The sequence below is a fragment of the Rattus norvegicus genome, chromosome 15, assembly GCF_021556685.1.
Source record: "Rattus norvegicus strain SHRSP/BbbUtx chromosome 15, alternate assembly SHRSP_T2T, whole genome shotgun sequence".
Lineage (NCBI taxonomy): Eukaryota > Metazoa > Chordata > Mammalia > Rodentia > Muridae > Rattus > Rattus norvegicus.
In genome coordinates, this window is record NC_141548.1 from 106552115 (window position 1) to 106571471 (window position 19357).

A 19357-nucleotide genomic window follows, 5' to 3' on the forward strand; every position below is an offset into this window, starting at 1 on the left:
CATATACAGCCACCAAACTAGATAAGATGGATGAAGCAAAGAAGTGCAGGCTGTGAAGAACCAGATGTAGATCTCTCCTGAGAGACACAGCTGGAATATGGCAAATATATAGGTGAATGCCAGCAACAAACCACTGAAGTGAGAACGGGACCCCCATTGAAGGAATCAGAGAAAGGACTGAAAGAGGTGAAGGGGCTTGAGATCCCATATGAACAACAATGCCAACCAACCAGAGCTTCCAGGACTAAGCCACTACCCAAAGACTATACATGGCCTGACCCTGGGCTCCAATTCATAGGTAACAATGAATTGCCTAGTAAGAGCACCAGTGGAAGGGGAAGCCCTTGTTCCTGCCAAGACTGAACCTCCAGTGAACATGATTGTTGCAGGTTGGGCAGTAATGGGGGTAGGATGGGGAGGGGAACACCCACATAGAAGGGGAGAACGAGGGGTTAGAGGGATGTTGGCCTGGAAACCAGAAAAGGGAATACCATTTGAAATGTAAATAAGTAATACCCAATTTAATGGAGATGGAAAAAAAAACCATGTGAATCGAACTAAAATAAACAAACAAACAAAAAAATTTGCAATGTGGATTATATAGTTTCTGAAGATAGCTTAGCAGATAAGGACACTGACTACTCTTCCAGAAGTCCTGAGTTCAATTCCCTGCATCCACATGGTGACTCACAACCATCTGTAATTGGATTTGGTGCCCTCATCTGGTGTGTCTGAAGACAGCTACAGTGTACTCACATAAATAAAATAAACAAATCTTTTAAAAAAGATGGCGTCAGGAATTTTAAGAAGAATAGAGGCAGGTATATTTGAAGGTTTTCAAGGGAGGGAAGGAAGGAATTTCTTGGTATATTTACAAAAAATACAATCATTATCCTAAAGTTTTATCCTTGTTACCTGCTTTCATGCTGTTTTTCAAAATAGTCAAAGTTTAGAAAAAAGTGGCTATGGCTAGATGAGTGTGTGAAGAACATATGCATAGAATAGAATTCTGAATAGAATTCTTCATGAAAGAAATTTGACATTTGCAATAGCATGATAAAACCATAAGGACATTATCATATCTGGAAAAGAGCAGCCATGCATCATAATTATATGGAATCTAAAAGTGTTAGGTTATCCATGTTTATTTTATGTGAGAGTGTTTTGTACATATGCTCATTATTCGCATTCATGGCACACACAGAGGTCTGAGAGGGCACTGAATCCCCTGGGACTGGAAGTACAGAGATTTGTGAATGACAGTACACTTGCTGAAACTCTAACCCAGGTCACAGAATGGGGTCGAGCCCGAGATGTTCTTAAAAACAGAGTAGAAGGAAAGATCCTGAGCACTGGGGGTGGGAGATGCTGATCAAAACAAACTTTCAATATTACAGGTGAATAAGTCCCAGAATCCATAACATTCAGCATGGTGAATATAATTACTGTGCTCTGTATACTTTAGATGTGTGAGAAAGGTGTTTAGATTTGTGCGATAAGTGTTGGTAACACAAACAGGCACTTGTGTGGGGTGAAAGATCTGCTCATTAGTGTGATTGTGACAGCTATTTCACTCCTGTGTATTTTCAATATACACATTTTCATAAATTAAAAAATTAAATTATAATATAGGTACATAATTCAGTCCCTTCCCTTTGATGCTTTCAATCACTCCCTCTATATGTATACTTTATAATTTAATAAAGCTTGGGAATAGGGAAGTCTCCCTATTTCTAGATTTTATTGCTTTGTTGTCAGTTTGTGACTCCTTACTTCTTTTAACTAGATAAAAGTCAGTTGAATACCTAGAAATACCAGAAAACCTACTTGAAAAATATGATTGTTTTCTATTTCCTATAGTTCTTCACATTAAGTAATTGCCAGATCCATTAAATACTATACTTACTTCCCAGCAGATCAATACCATCTCATTTATCTAGAATTTGATAGAGTTCAATTAAAAACCTTATTAAACCATACTTGCTGCTTTTATTTGTCCTTTTTGCTCCATTAATAAACATTGGTTGTTTAATTTTTTATGGAAAAGGATGGTTCTCCACTTTGATGGTTAATGCTGTATACAATAAGATCCTGACATACTTCTGAAAGTCACTCTTAGAATAAAGGCTATGAACTACCTCTGGTTACATAATGTTCATGTAATCTCCCCCTCCTCCTTACTCTGTAGGTCACGGGCAGTGTAACTGTGGAAGATGTGACTGCAGAGCAGGCTGGTATGGGAAGAAGTGTGAGCACCCAAAGAACTGCCCATTGTCAGCTGAGGAGAGCACCAGAAAGTGCCAGGGTAGCTCTGATCTGCCTTGTTCTGGAAGGGGTGAGTGAAGCCACTTGTCTGATCATGGCTTTCTAACAGTATGAGTCAAATGAATACCACCACCACCACCACCACCACCACCACCACCACCACCACCACCACCACCGCATGCACCTTATACAGAAGGTGCCTGAAATCTTTGAAAAAGGAAAAATTGTTGCTTTTTCAGAATTGGTAAGCTACAGTCTGATCAGGGAATGTACCTCGGCAAAGAAAATTATCTCTTTCTGTCTCCTTTTTTTCTCTTCATGTGGGTACACACACACACACACACACACACACACACACACCATTTTCTCTACTTCGACTCATTCAATTTCCATTTAGCTTCATCCAGTTCAATACATTAAAAACAACAAAGCACAGTTAAAATGTTTGCGTAAAGCTTTCTGAACTTGAGCATCTAATTGCCCACTGACATTTATGGAATCCAATACCATTGTTTATTGGGTATTGTTCACTTGGAAAAGCATTGTATAAACATGCATGAATAAGCTGCTTCTACGGAAGTTGTTTAGCCTTTGGTGTGTTCTTGCTCTCTCAGATCAGGGAAAAAATTTAGAATACAGAAAAAGTCATCTGGAAGAACATTGTTTTTGATCTATCAAAGTAAGAATATAAATTCATACCTCCCTTGAGAATAGCAATGTCAATCTGACACGTTTTTTAGAATCGCTGCTTGTTGAATCTACTAGAAATGTTCGGAACAGAACAAGGAAAGGGCCTTGAATTTTAGATGAAAAATTTGATTTTCCATTATGTTGTTTTTTTTAAAATGTGCTTTATTTATTAAGATATAGTTCATATAGCATAAATTTTAAACTTTAAGTGTTTAAAAGCCTGGTGTTTTAACTGTGATACAGTTGTGAATGCTAATTCTACACATATCATGAGTAGGCTAGTGGAGTATGAATCAGAAAATTTTAATTTCACATACTTCTGAAGATTCTGCCGTCTACCAATAACCCAGACAGAAGACTCTGCTCCGTCCAATTTAAAATATTCCCAGGTAGAATGCCAAATGGCTGAGAAACACCTAAAGAAATGTTCAACATCTTTAGTCATAAGGGAAATGCAAATCAAAACAACCCTGAGATTTCACCTCACACCAGTGAGAATGGCTATGATCAAAAACTCAGGGGACAACAGATGCTGGCGAGGATGTGGAGAAAGAGGAACACTCCTCCATTGTTGGTGGGATTGCAAACTGGTACAACCATTCTGGAAATCAGTCTGGAGATTCCTCAGAAAATTGGACATTGAACTGCCTGAGGATCCAGCTATACCTCTCTTGGGCATATACCCAAAAGATGCCCCAACATATAAAAAAGACACGTGCTCCACTATGTTCATTGCAGCCTTATTTATAATAGCCAGAAGCTGGAAAGAACCCAGATGCCCTTCAACAGAGGAATGGATACAGAAAATGTGGTACATCTACACAATGGAATATTACTCAGCTATCAAAAACAACGACTTTATGAAATTTGTAGGCAAATGGTTGGAACTGGAAAATATCATCCTGAGTGAGCTAACCCAATCACAGAAAGACATACATGGTATGCACTCATTGATAAGTGGCTATTAGCCCAAATGCTTGAATTACCCTAGATACCTAGAACAAATGAAACTCAAGACGGATGATCAAAATGTGAATGCTTCACTCCTTCTTTAAAAGGGGAACAAGAATACCCTTGGCAGGGAAGAGAGAGGCAAAGATTAAAACAGAGAATGAAGGAACACCCATTCAGAGCCTGCCCCACATGTGGCCCATACATATACAGCTACCCAATTAGACAAGATGGATGAAGCAAAGAAGTGCAGACCAACAGGAGCCGGATGTAGATCGCTCCTGAGAGACACAGCCAGAATACAGCAAATACAGAGGCGAATGCCAGCAGCAAACCACTGAACTGAGAATAGGACCCCCGTTGAAGAAATCAGAGAAAGAACTGGAAGAGCTTGAAGGGGCTCGAGACCCCATATGTACAACAATGCCAAGCAACCAGAGCTTCCAGGGACTAAGCCACTACCTAACGACTATACATGGACTGACCCTGGACTCTGACCTCATAGGTAGCAATGAATATCCTAGTAAGAGCACCAGTGGAAGGGGAAGCCCTGGGTCCTGCTAAGACTGAACCCCCAGTGAACCAGACTGTTGGGGGGAGGGCGGCAATGGGGGGAGGGTTGGGAGGGGAACACCCATAAGGAAGGGGAGGGGGGAGGGGGTGTTTGCCCGGATACCGGGAAAGGGAATAACACTCGAAATGTATATAAGAAATACTCAAGTTAATAAAAAAATGTAAAAAAAATCACATTTGATCATAATGATGGAAGACTTTAAGAAAAACATAAAGAACATTCTTAGAAAAATGCAGGAAAACACAAGTAAACAAGTAGAAAGCCTTAGAGAGGAAACACAAAAATCACAGAAAGAATTACAGGAAAACACATTCAAATAGGTGAAGGAATTGAAAATGGAAATAGAAACAATAGAGAAAGCACAAAGGGAGACAACCCTGGATATAGAAAACCAAAGGAAGAGACAAGGAGCCATAGATACAAGCATCACCAACAGGATACAAGAGATAGAAGAGAGAATCTCAGGAAGAGAAGGTTCCATAGAAATCATCAACACAACTGTCAAAGATAATGGAAAACGGAAAAAGCTACTGGCCCAAAACATACAGGAAATCCAGGACACAATGAGAAGATCAAACCTAGAAGATAATAAGTATAGAAGAGAGTGAAGACTCCCAACTAAAAGGACCAGTAAATATCTTCAACAAAATCATAGAAGAAAACTTCCCTAACCTAAAGAAAGAGATGCCCATAAACATATGAGAAGCCTACAGAACTCCAAGTAGATTGGACCAGAAAAGAAACTCCTCCTGTCACATAATAGTCAAAACACCAAGTGCACAAAACAAAGAAAGAATATTAAAAGCAGTAAGGGGAAAAGGTCAAGTAACACATAATGGCAGACCTATCAGTATTACACCACAATTCTCAGCAGAGACTATGAAAGCCAGATGATTAGCATTTTCAGCAAATGGTGCTGCTTCAAATGGAGGTCAGCATGTAGAAGAATACAAATCGACCCATTCTTATCACCCTGCACAAAGCTTAAGTCCAAGTGGATCAAGGACCTCCACATCAAACCAGATGCACTAAAACTAATAGAAGAAAAAGTGGGGAAGAATCTCGAACACATGGGCACTGGAGAAAATTTCCTGAACAAAACACCAATGGCATATTCTCTAAGATCAAGAATTGACAAATGGGATCTCATAAAACTGCAAAGCTTCTGTAAGGCAAAGGACACTGTGGTTAGGACAAAACGGCAACCAACAGATTGGGAAAAGATCTTTACCAATCCTACAACAGATAGAGAGCTTATATCCAAAATATACAAAGAACTCATAAAGTTAGACTGCAGGGAGACAAGTAACCCTATTTAAAAAATGGGGTTCAGAGCTAAACAAAGAATTCACAGCTGAGGAATGCCAAATGGCTGAGAAACACCTAAAGAAATGTTCAACATCTTTAGTCATAAGGGAAATGCAAATCAAAACAACCCTGAGTTTTCACCTCACACCAGTGAGAATGGCTTAGATCAAAAACTCCTGCGACAGCAGATGCTGGCAAGGATGTGGAGATAGAGGAACACTCCTCCATTGTTCGTGATATTGCAGACTGGTATAACCAATCTAGAAATCAATCTCGGGGTTCCTCAGAAAATTGGACATTGCACTACCTGAGATCCTAGCTTTACCTCTCTTGGGCATATAGCCAAAAGATGCTCCAACATATAAGAAAGACACGTGCTCCACTATAGTCATAGCAGGCTTATTTATAATAGCCAGAAGGTGGAAAGAACGCTGATGCCCTTCAACAGAGGGATGGATACAGAAAATGTGGTACATCTACACAATGGAATACTACTCAGCTATCAAAAAAATGACTTTATGAAATTCATAGGCAAATGGATGGAACTGGAAAATATCATCCTGAGTGAGGTAACCCAATCACAGAAAAACACACATGGTATTCACTCATTGATAAGTGGCTATTAGCCCAAATGCTTGAATTACCCTAGATGCACAGAACATAGGAAACTCAAGAAGGATCACCAAAATTTGAATGCTTCTCTCCTTCTTTAAAAGGGGAACAAGAATACCCTTGGGAGGGAATAGGGAGGCAAAGTTTAGAACAGAGGCAGAAGGAACACCCATTCAGAGCCTTCCCCACATGTGGCCCACACACATACAGACACCAAACTAGATAAGATGATTGAAGCAAGGAAGTGCAGGCTGACAGGAAATGGACAGATATCTCTCCTGAGAGACACAACCAGAATTCAGCAGATACATTGGCGAATGCCAGCAGCAAAGCACTGAAGTGAGAACGGGACCCCTGTTGAAGAAATCAGAGAAAGGACTGAAAGAGCTTGAAGGGGCTTGAGACCCCATATGAACAATGCCTACCAATCAGAGCTTCCAGGGACTAAGCCACTACCCAAAGACTATACATGGACTGACCCTGGGCTCCAACCACATAGGTAGCAACGAATAGCCTAGTAAGAGCACCAGTGGAAGCCCTTGGTTCTGCAAAGACTGAACCCCAGGTGAATGTGATTGTTGGGGGGAGGGCGGTAATGTGGGGAGGATGGGGAGTGGAACACCCATATAGAAGGGGAGGGGAAGGGGTTAGGGGGATGTTGGCCCGGAAACTGGGATAGGGAATAACAATTGAAATGTAAATAAGAAATACCCAAGTTCATAAAGATGGGGGGAAAAAAGAAAGAAATGTTCAACATCTTTAGTCATTAGGGAAATGCAAATCAAAACAACCCTGAGATTTCACCTCACACCAGTGAGAATGCCTAAGATCAACAACTCAGGTGACAGCAGATGCTGGCAAGGATGTGGAGAAAGAGGAACACTCCTCCATTGTTGGTGGGATTGCAGACTGGTACAACCATTCTGGAAATCAGTCTGGAGGTTCTTCAGAAAATTGGACATTGCACTACCTGAGGACCCAGCTATACTTCTCTTGGGCATATACCCAAAAGATGCTCCAAAATACAACAAAGACACATTCACCACTATGTTCATAGCAGCCTTATTCATAATAGCCAGAGGCTTGAAAAAAAGGCAGATGCCATTCAACAGAGGAATGGATAAAGGAAATGTAGTACCTCAACACAATGGCATACTATTCAGCTATTAAAAACAATTACTTTATGCAATTTGTAGGAAAATGAATGGAACTGGAAAATATCTTCCTGAGTTAGTTAACCCAATCACAGAAAAACACACATGGTATGCACTCATTGATAAGTGGATATTAGAGCAAATTCTTGAATTATTCAAGATGCCCAGAACACATGAAACTCAAGAAGGATGACCAAAATGCAAATGCTTCACTCCTTCTTTAAAAGGGGAACAAGAATAACCTTGGGAGGGGATAGGGTGACAAAGTTTAGAACAGAGTCTGAAGGAATGCCCATTCAGAGCTTGCCCCACATGTGGCACATACATATATAGCCACCAAACTAAATAAGATGGATGAAGCAAAGAAGTGCAGGCTGTGAAGAACCGGATGTAGATCTCTCCTGAGAGACACAGCTAGAATACGGCAAATATATAGGCGAATGCCAGCAGCAAACCACCGAAGTGAGAACGGGACCCCCGTTGAAGGAATCAGAGAAAGGACTTAAAGAGCTGAAGGGGCTTGAGATCCCATATGAACAACAATGCCAACTAACCAGAGCTTCCAGGACTAAGCCACTACCCAAAGACTATACATGGCCTGACCCTGGGCTCCAACTGCATAGGTAGCAATGAATAGCCTATTAAGGTCACCAATGGAAAGGGAAGCCCTTGGTCCTGCCAAGGCTAGACCCCCAGCGAATGGGATTCTTGGGGGGAGGGCGGTAATGTGGGGAGAATTTGGAGGGGAACAACCATATAGAAGGGGAAGGGGAGGGTTAGGGGGATGTTAGCCTGGAAACTGCTAAAGGGAATAACATTTTTAGGGTAAGTAAGAAATACCCAATTCAATAAAGATGGGGAAAAAAACGACTAAGACTCACTTGATATTTGAACAAGAACCCAGCATTTTGCTGCATACAAGAAACATACCTCAGTGACATAGACACTACCTTGTTTGCCTTCATTCTGAAGGTTTTCCACAGAGATTTCTGGCTCAGCCAGGTGTGAGGGTTCAGATAAAGGGCAGAGAATTTGAGCAGGGAGGGGGAATCTCCTCCACTGCCTCACTGCTGCAGCGGCCCCACCTCCAACTCTACCTCTGCTTCTTCAGTTGCTCCAAGACATCAGCTCAGCTGAGCCAGCAAGAAGCTGGTTAGCCAGTGAAGGGTGCAGGGGAATTTCTGGAGAGTAGATCTCTTTCCCAAGCAGCAGGGTTACAGCTCTTATGACAGAAGGTTTCAGACGATGGAGAAGTTCTCACTCACCTTTAATCCTTCTGGATCGGATTCTTATATACAGTTTTGGGGCAGGTCACGGTCTGACAGCAGGTACTTCCTATTGCCTTTGTCTGAGTGTTTGGGAATACCTTATCTACATGTGGGAGGGTGTGATCCTGCTTCTACATTACTGATGGCCACAAGCCTATCTACAGGGGTCTGTTGGGGGTAGGGCCATAGCTATGTGAGAGGGGCCTGGCCTCCTGGGAGTTTAGGGAAACTCATACTGTCCCTTAGGGTCACTGGGGTTTCAATCTTATCTCAACTTAGAAACAGGCTTCCTTTCACAGCCTATGTGCCCACACTACCTCAAAGTTTAAGGTTGGAAAAAAATTCCAAACAAATGATCCCAAGAAACAAGCTGGAGTAGCCATTCTAATATCGAATAAAATTGACTTTCAACCAAAAGTTATCAAAAAAAGATAAGGATGGACACTTTGTACTCATGAAAGATAAAAATCTAAGATGAACTTAATTCTGAACATCGATGCTCCAAATTCAAGGGTGCCCACATTCATAAAAGAAACTTTACTAGAGCTCAAAGCATACATTGCATCTCACACAGTAATAGTGGGAAACTTCAATACCCTACTCTCATCAATGGACAGATAATGAAAACAGAAACTATACAGATACACAGTGAAACAAAAAATGTTATGAACCAAATGGATTTAACAGATATCTATAGAATATTTCATTCTAAAACAAAAGAATATGCCTTCTTCTTAGCACCTCATGGTACCTTCTCCAAAGTTTACCTTATAATCAGTCACAAAACAGCCTCAATAGTTACAAGATGATAGAAATAATCCTATGCATCCTATCAGATCACTACAGACTAAGGCTCATCTTCAATAATGAAAAAAAGAAAAAGAGAGAAAGCCCACATACACATGGGAGCTAAACAACACTCAAGTCAATGATAACTTGGTCAAGGAAGAAATAAAGAAATTAAAGACTTTTTAGAATTTAATGAAAACGAAGGCATAACAAACCCAAACTTATGGGACACGATGAAAGTAATGCTAAGAGGAAAACCCACAGCTCTGAGTGCCTCCCAAAACAAACAGGAGAGAGCATATAGTAGCAGCTTGACAACACACCTGAAAGTTGTAGACCAAAAAGAAGCAAATACAACCAAGAGGAGTAGATAGCAGGAAATAATCAAACTCAGGACTGAAATCAACTAAGTAGAAGCCAAAAGAACTATACAAAGAATCAACAGAACCAGGAGTTGGTTCTTTGAGAAAATCAACAAGATAGATAAACCGTTAGCCAGACTAACCAGAAGGCACAGAGACAGTATCCAAATTAACAAAATCAGAAATGACAAGGAAGACATAACAGAAACTGAGGACATTCAAAATATTATTAGATCCTAATGCAAAAGCTGGAAAATTTGGATGAAATGAACAATTTTCTAGATAGATATCATGTACCAAAGTCAAATCAGGGCCAGATAAACCATCTAAACAGTCCCAAAACACCTAAGGAAATAGAAGCAGTCAGTAAGTCTCCCAACCAAAAAAACAAAAACAAAAACAACAAAAAAAAAACAAACAAACTGAAAGATCCCACGCAGAGAGACCCTTACCCAAGTCTTGGGAAATCGCGGACCCCAGACACAGAGAGACCATTTTGGATGTAATAAGCAAAGGCGAGGTTTATTACGGAGACCTATTACAGAGATCTCCGGGCCGACACGTATCCCGCGCAGGAGACAGAGGTGTCGATGCCGAGAGGCTGGGAAAAAGAGTATTTAAAGGCAGAGGCTGTGAGCACCAGGGGATGGGGGATGTCAAAGGGGAATGCACCGCAAGTTACAGGATTGTTTTATGGCTCCAGGAGATAAGGGGACGCCAGAAGGTTTTATGGCCCCCTGGTTCCTGGAACAGAGCTACTAAATCAGGAGAAGGGTAGGGTCTTCAGGTCCTCATTATTTTTAAAAGTTTGTCAAAATTGATGGAGCATTTGTATTTGAAACACCTCTGGTTAGGCTTGGGCTGCCCGGTTTCTTGGAGTGCTCTCTGCAGGACACAATGGCTGAAAAGCACAAGTAGGGGCTTATCAGGGTCTGGAGGACATCTGGTTAAAGTATGACTCTGAGTAAGCTGGGGGGATGTCTGTGGATGGTTTATGGCTCAGTCCTCGATAGCCTGAGCTGGATCTTGCATTCCTTTTCTTTATCTTTATGGCCTGCTATTCTTGGCGGCAGGGCTTAGCCCTGAGTTTGTGGCTTTTGGGGCTAACCCTTTTAATTTTATATTTTTAAACCTAGAATTTGTATAATTTTCTTTTCAAAACAAACAAAAAAAAAAAAAAACAAATCTCAGGACCAGATGGCTTTAGTGCAGAATTACATCAGGACTCCAAAGAAGACCTAATACCAATACTCTTCAAACTATTCCAGAAAAGAGAAAGAAACCAAAGATGTAATAGCCCATCCAGCATTTGAATCTGTGGTCAGCTCACTCTCCTTTTCTATGGGGCTACATTTGTGATTGCAACTGGGATCTCTGAAGTAAACATCTCATAGGAAAGCTTTGAAAGGATTAGTTTTGCAATTTTGAATGAATACCCACCATGGCTGTAATTACGAGAGTGAAGAAAAATTACAAGCACCATCAGTTCTCAAGCTTCAGAGCTTCATTTGCCCATAAACTGGGGTAGAATTCACTGGTAGACTATTCTACTTGGCAGGTATATCCTACAGAAATCAAATCATATTGCTTGCTTTTGATAGTGGTAAGTATGTGGAGTCCTTCTGTGTCAAGGATAGAGATCCTTGAATCCTTGAAAGGATTGGGGATTCTTAAATACTCTATGCATAGAATTTCTTGATTTCTAGGCTCTATTGCCTCTAGATCCTATTTTATTCAACTAGATGTTTTCTCTGTAAGTTGATTTGTTTATAAACTTATTCATCTTGGCTTTTGCTTCTCAGTAGCAGTGGGGAGCTACTTTTTCATTTCTTACATTTGTGTTCTTTATTTAAAAGGTTAAAAAAGCTAAGGATATAGTAAGAGCACCAGTGGAAGGGGAAGCCCTGGGTCCTGCTAAGACTGAACCCCCAGTAAACTAGATTGTTGGGGGGTGGGAGGCAATGGGGGGAGGATGGGGAGGGGAACACCCATAAAGAAGGGGAGAGGGAGGGATTAGGGGGATGTTTGCCCGGAAACCCGGAAAGGGAATAACACTCGAAATGTAAATAAGAAATACTCAAGTTAATAATAATAAAAAAAAAGACTGAGAAAAGAGATGGGTAGTTAGAGATAAAGGCTAATGGAGAATAGAGAAAGGAAATGTACTCCTCCAAAGCAAGAATGTTTTCTTATTGGTCCAATAATCTCTAGTTTTCTGAAATCTGCTCTCATGAGCAAGAAAATGAGGGCTTGAAAAAGTGTGTCGAGACACAGCTGTAGAGAGCACCACTGCTACCAAAGGGAAAGACTCACAGGATGTAGCCAAGGATAACCCACTGGTTTTCTGTTATTTGCAACCTCACTACCCCCAAGCATTTGTGATATACATGTGAAAAATAATAAAAGAATTCAAGTAAAAAAAAAAAAAGCTAAGGATAGTCTACACGTTAGGTTTTAACTCTTTAGTTAAAAAAATACTGCATTTTAAAAAATCATTATTGATAATGCTTGCTCCTTCCAAGCAGAAGCTCAGAGAGGCATTGTGTTTGCCATTTCCTCCTTCCCTGAAGATGTGCTAGAGGACAGATGCTTGTCCCTAGGCTTAGCTCTCAGAGTGACTGTATTTAGCAGTCAGCTCTGCTACCTCCCATGATGTTTAATGTGGATGAAAACTCCACTTGTTTAAGTAACTAATATTTGAAGCATGTTAGTTATTGTCTACAAACTCCTATTTAATACAGTTTTCTCCAATCAAACTTTAGGAAGTACAGCTAGGCCAAAATAAATAAGTAATCAGAACAAAATTTCACACACACCTAAACACATGGCTGTTCAAATGATTAAGGTTTTTAACTCTATGTTTGTTATCAGCAACAACATCTAGATCAAAATAAACACAATTATGTGAACATTCTTAACTTACTTGAACAAAGAAAGTGGTAAGAAAAAATGTTAAATGCATTTTCAATGTAACTTCCCTAAAACACAATGGAATTTGGAGAAATATAGTTATTCTGCTTGAAAATAAGTGAAGTGAAACTTGAAGTGTTTATTTTATATGGTAAAAAGTATGTATAGTTTGCTTGTTTATATGATAAGTTCTAGGCCTTCAGGTGTCATGTAACCTCTTAATGCTCTGAACGTCAGAGCTATTGTTCAAAATAGATTAATTCTTTACCATGCTAATTTGCTAAACAATGCATACTAAATGTGTTTTTTTTTGTTATAGTGATAATCTTGAAAATTATTGTCTGGTTACACAATAGTACATTATCTGGTTGCACATGATTTTTGGTTATTGCAAAATAATTGTTTTTTATAAATACTATGGCTGTTTATTCTATCTGATGCCATAAATTACACTCTTGGAGCATAATGTGCACATAAATCCTTAGTTCCACTTCTACATATCGGATAAAGAATGAAAGTCTTTTGGGTAAAATTGTAGACAAACAATTTGTATTCTCTAGAAAAATTGCACTAATCGGCTTTCCTATTGGGAACACAAGAAAGATCTTTTTGCCCACCAATAGAGGTGATTTAGAAAGCTCTTTTTTAAATATTTTGCTGTTTTTGTTATAAACTCCCACCATTATTCAAATTTCTTGTATTGTCTTCTATAACCATCAAAATAAATTATCTATCTGTGGCCATTACTATTCAGTGTGTCTGCAGTGTCTGCTGTCTGTGGTCATCACCAACTCATCGTCCTTGTATCTCTGTCCCTTGTGCATTCTGCCTGGATTTCTTGCCCTTTGTTTCTCTTTAAGTAGAATTGTTGTTAAAATTTTCCTATGTCTTAGTTCCTTGGACATTCTTAAATACATACCTCTAAGTGAAATGGTGCAAAATGTAAGAAAAAATGGTATGGGGAAACTAGTTATTTCATTTTACATTTTATCATGTAGAAAATGGAAATGGTATCCTCATTTTTTTCAATTAAAATGCTTTAATTAATGAATTAATCAAGTGTTTTTCAATTTCCCTATTAAGGAAAGACTTTTCAAAGAATAATAGCATGTCATATTCTTGCCATCTGTAGATTTTTTTTCCAATTGAAGTCATAATTTATCTCTCTTTTACCAGCAAACCACAGTTTCAAATTGTCTTGCTTCATTTATCAGAGTAGCACCCATAAAAATTGTTCCTTTTAAAACCTGTGCAATTTGTATGTCATGTGGCTTGGAGACCGTTGAATCATTCCTTTGAAAATTTATATTTAGAGATGTGTTATTTCTTTGAAACAGAAAGTTGCAAAATTAGAAACCCTCCAAACATTTTCAATTAAGCAGAATACCACATGTAGTGTCTCTGATTATATTTACTCTGTTGATTAATTATGATGCTGTAAGTTAACTGCAGTAGGGAGTTCACTGAGTGTCAAGTGACAAAGACTCAGTTGTGTTTCTACCAGAACTTTTAAAGAGAGCAAATAGGGCCCAGTTTATTCCACTTGAATGCCCTGAGACACAGATGTACAAGTAAGTGCTCAGGGACCCTGAAATGGCAGGCACTGAACAGTGCCATTTCAAATCTAGTCTCAATGAACTGTAGTTAAGAATGAAGAAGAAGCAGTTCTGACAAACTTCTTAGCTCTGCTTTACCTGGAAAAATGGTTCTGTATTTAACCCTCTCAGTGTTCACCAATGGATAGGAAATGAGAGAGGAGTGGTGACTGAGGTCAGAAGGCCAAGTGTGGACTCTTATAAGGAACATGATGACGATGATTATGAGTTAATTGTGGTCCACCTGGGAAGTTTCTGTGCAATGCTGAGCACACTGAACTTGCAATACTGTTTTATGTTTTATGTCCTCTGTTATCATGTAGTGATACATTCTGTGGTTTCCAGGCAGAAAGAAGCCTATTCATTACTTCTTTCTCTGTACTCTGAAGAATTCATTAGCAAGCTTTAAGCTATGCATGTGTCCTATATTTAGTGAAACTTTGGGAATATAATTGTTATATATTGTAACATGATTAAGAATACTCCAGAAAGGAAAAGATTAAGACCTAACAAAAACTATAGAAGATGTGATCAGCCTCCTTTCCATGTTTTCAAAAAGTACATGAATTTCTTTTGGAATGCTGTATAATCTCATAATTATGGACACAGGTGAAGGTGCCCAGAAATGTCAGTCCACATGAATGGTTTGACAAATCCAGTATTGTTTTTCTTTTTCTTTTCTTTTCTTTTTTTCAGAGCTGGGGACCGAACCCAGGGCCTTGCGCTTGCTAGGCAAGCGCTCTACCACTGAGCTAAATCCCCAACCCCCATTATTGTCTTTCATATTATAATGCATCATTTATTAAAATGAAGGCATAATATATGTCCCTGAAAATGAGTGCTTAAAAGATTAGCAAAGATGCATGTTGAATACAAGACAAAGTGTCTATTCAGGGATCCCTCCCCAGATGAAAATTATTTATATTTTCATCCCTTTTCTTTTTATCTTGCTTTTTCCTCTGTTAAACAACAGAAAGGAAAAGAAGATATTAGGAAGCATATTTTCATGGTTTAAATGTAATGTAAAACATTGTAATAGGTTTCTGAGACAAAAATATCAGACAGAAAGAACTTAAGGGGGAGGACTTTATGCTAAGAGCTCCGTACAACATAAAGAGATGTCGCAGTGGAGCCATGCAGTTCACAGCATTGAGGAAGCAGGAAAAGTGAAAACCAAAGTTAAGCTAACTTTAGTCTTTCTTCCTTTTATTACCAGGTCAGCCCACAGAATGGGTGATATTTGGGATATATCTTTCCTTGACTTTTTTTTGGAAACACCCTCACAAACAGATTAATCAGTGTGGCTTGCCAATCATCTAGATGATTCTGAGTCAACTGGACAATGAGTATTAACTATCAAGAGTATTTTACTAGGCAAATAGCAAACAGTATTTTTAATTACCTGAGGTTTTCTTAATCTGCATCCTCTAAAATTGTACCACTACCAAGCAAGACACACTGAACATTTTTTCTGTAAGTTCCAGCCACTAATCTTGTTTAAATGTTTTATCTATGGCGACAGAATATTTTGTACCAAAGATGAAATTGATTCAAATAAATAGATATTTTTATTGCATTTCAAATCATTTTCATATGGTAAATTGAAAACCTGTGAAATTCTCTGGCTAAGAGAATTTTTTAGGGAAGACTGTAGCAAATATTGTCAGAACTTATTTGAAATGGAAATAGAAAATTGGACAGTAATCCAATTCCAATTTCTTTAAGCAAGCTTAAAATGAAACATATAACAGCTAGGACCACACTGTTACTGTATTTATTTACATATTTATTTGTAGGAAAACACTAAAATAATAATGGGGTCCTGATTGTGGTTCTCGGGAGTTGTTTTCTATATTTTATTTAAAATAAATGGGCAAAGCTAGCTGTTTTCAGTGGGTAAAATCTCATCTGATTATCAGTCATGCTCTTGAGGACATTTTAGTCTCAGTATATGTTATTTTTAATAGAAAATCAATGGGGCAGCATGTCATCTCTTTGTCTAAGCATTAGGTCATCCAGCTGGTCAGGACCCTATGATTCCCTTCTTTGGATACACACAATGTTATTAAAAATTAATAGCCCAGTCATTGTGTTGGGTTTGCAAATGGATTCAAAGATTCAGTAGACCATGTAGTCTATAGCATAGGCAGCAGATGAGTCATTTATTCAGTTTTATTGCTTTCAAATTGAACCAATCTAGCATTTATTGATTACCTGATTTTTTATTTATTACCTATGGTAGTGGTGAGGCAATGAGATCTACTGGGTTGAGACTCTGCTTTGTAAAGGAAGGTTTATTGAAAACAGTCATTGTCTTAATTACATGTGGCTACTGCCTCTTTCCTACAAAGGTCAGTTTCAGAAGTAGGCATAGAAACCATATGGCTTATAAATCCTGAAATAATTCCTGTTTATACCTATATAAGACAAACTACAATGCCCTGTGTTATGCTTTTGTGATAAATAACAAGTGGTAATTGATAAGCACAAGTGTTGACAGAAATTATGGTATTTTGAATATTTTATTTAATATTCATACATGCATCTCATGCTCTCTCTTATCATCCTGATCATTTGTTTTCTCCAGACATTATGTGCTGGCTCTCTATTTTTAAATTCTCTGGTCTGATTGATTGGAGACCATATGCTAGAGCATGGCTAGCCTCTCAGTGACTGCATCACTGAAGAAAACTAATACTTCCCTAGCAGCCATCAATGGCCAGGACTTCCTGGTGCAAAGAGAAGTTAGTGCAGCAGGCTGTCCTGTGACCTCTGTACACAGGCAATTTCTGTGGGTCAAACATACAAAATAAAGACATACATAGAACCAAACAGACAACAAACAAACAAAGAAAAACCAGAAATCTAACTTCCAATTGACATCAGATAAAAGAGAGAACATGACCTATGTTCTGACAGATTGGAGGCAAAGAAAACTCTCCCTGTCTCTCTGTCTCTGTCTCTGTCTCTGTCTCTGTCTCTCACTCTCTCTCTCTCTCTCTCTCTCTCTCGTGTGTGTGTGGGGGTGGATGGGTGGGTGCACAGTCCCTCTGGCTAGCCATATAAGTCTGGGATAAGAGCTCACTTTGAAGATGAATCAGAAATAACAGTTTGGAGTATATGCGAACAGACATACAGACATACTATCTAGGGGTCTGTTAAATTCTCTTACGGTCTTGCTATTAAGAAAAAAATCATATTATAATTTAATTTTAATGTTGGCATTGGAACACTAAGATTCCAATTTATTACATCATTGCTAAAATACCAAAGGTCACTTGGGCTATTAATGTCCAAATCCATCCACAAACAAAACAATTAATTAGCCCCTCTTCTTCTTTCCTATATATCAAGTTATATCATCCTGTGTGCTGACATGTGTGTGTAAAAAGCACGTGCAATATAAGCAGTGTATTAATATGACAACCATTAGCTAGGTGGTACATACACATTAATTACATCTACTTGACAGGTTTAGGCAGAAGGATCCCAAGTTCAAGACCTGTCTGACTGTAGAGCAACTTGAAGTCAATGCTGAGCAACTTAGTAAAGGCCTATTTTTGAAATATAAGTAAATTAAAAATAATTTTTTAAGAAAGAAACTGGGAATGTGGTTCAGTAGAGTATACTCACCTAGAATATACAAGACAATAGATTTAATCAATTTACACATTCACATACAAAACACACACACAGAGAGAGAGAGAGAGAGAGAGAGAGAGAGAGAGAGAGAGAGAGAGAGAGAGAGAGGAAGCCATTCTATTTATTGGAATTCAAATTAGTATTTTGAGAGTCCTATCTACATATTAGAAATAACAACCTCTCCAATATGTTTCATCTTGGGATACTGTTTCATCTCTGGGACTACCCAAGACTTACAAATCTGGCTGTTGCACTGTCAGACCATTTGATATTATTTACCAACATGGCATGAATATTATAACTAGCAATGAGGTTAGAATTATTTAAAAATCTTAAATAGGATGCCGAAGATTCCTTCCTTTGTGTGAGATACTTAGACACTGGTATGAGATTAAACTGCCTGTATTTTAAGCTGGATCTTCTATGAGAGAAGTATAAACTTATCAATAAGCAAAAGTAGCTTATTGCAGCTCATATGCTGGCTTTCCTCATCTTTGACTGTTCTATGCTGTGTATGAGCTTAGCTCTGTGCTCTCCTTTTTGGACCTCTCGGTTCTATTACTGCTCCCATTGACCCTCTGCTTGTTACTTCTTGCTCATCTTCAAACTTAGCTCCAAGCCTAGACTTGTATAGCCAGACAGAAGGACTAAGAGCTCACAACCATCCCCCATCCTTCCCGCCGCTTCCCTGGAATCCTGTCTCAGGCACATGAGCTTCTCATCTCTGCCTTTTACCACGTATTTGTTTGGAGTTGAGAGTAATGCATTCTTTTATGCAACAGCCTTTCATTTGGAATGTAGCAATTAAGATAGATGAGACTTGGCTTTTCCATAAATATTTATTTATCGTGTGGTGCCTTTTATTTGGAGAAGGGAAGAGGGAATTGGCTTCCTATTAAAGATTTTAAATATTTTAGCCTCATTACTATTCATAATATTCATGCCATGTGGGTTCTGGTAAATAATACCAAATGGTCTGGCATAGTGCAACAGCCAGACTTGTAAGGCTTAGGTAGTCCCAGAGATGAAACAACAAAGATCCCAAGGTCCTATGCAGTCTTTGACAAGCACATTAACAGCTTTGTCAGGTTTCCAGTCAAAAGTCTGTATTGTATGAGAGTATCCAAAAATCTTGAGAATGTGAGATGAAACAAAATCTGAACTGGTACCCTGAAAAGCTTCTCATGCTGCTGCCTTTAGACAAATTTCAGGAAGGCTGTGTGTGGTTATTGTGAAT

At 38.9% G+C, this 19357-nt stretch overlaps 1 protein-coding gene across 2 annotated transcripts in view; it reads left to right on the plus strand.

Annotated features, from left to right (window-relative positions):
• Itgbl1 (integrin subunit beta like 1) overlaps positions 1 to 19357 on the plus strand; it is a 267862-nt gene that overhangs the window by 147291 nt on the left and 101214 nt on the right. For both annotated transcript variants that reach the window (XR_015638141.1, NM_001017505.1), the window contains 1 exon segment: positions 2189 to 2335. Coding sequence is in view for 1 of the 2 variants with exons in the window: in NM_001017505.1 (NP_001017505.1) it covers positions 2189 to 2335 (147 nt within the window). In the remaining variant the exon portion in view is untranslated.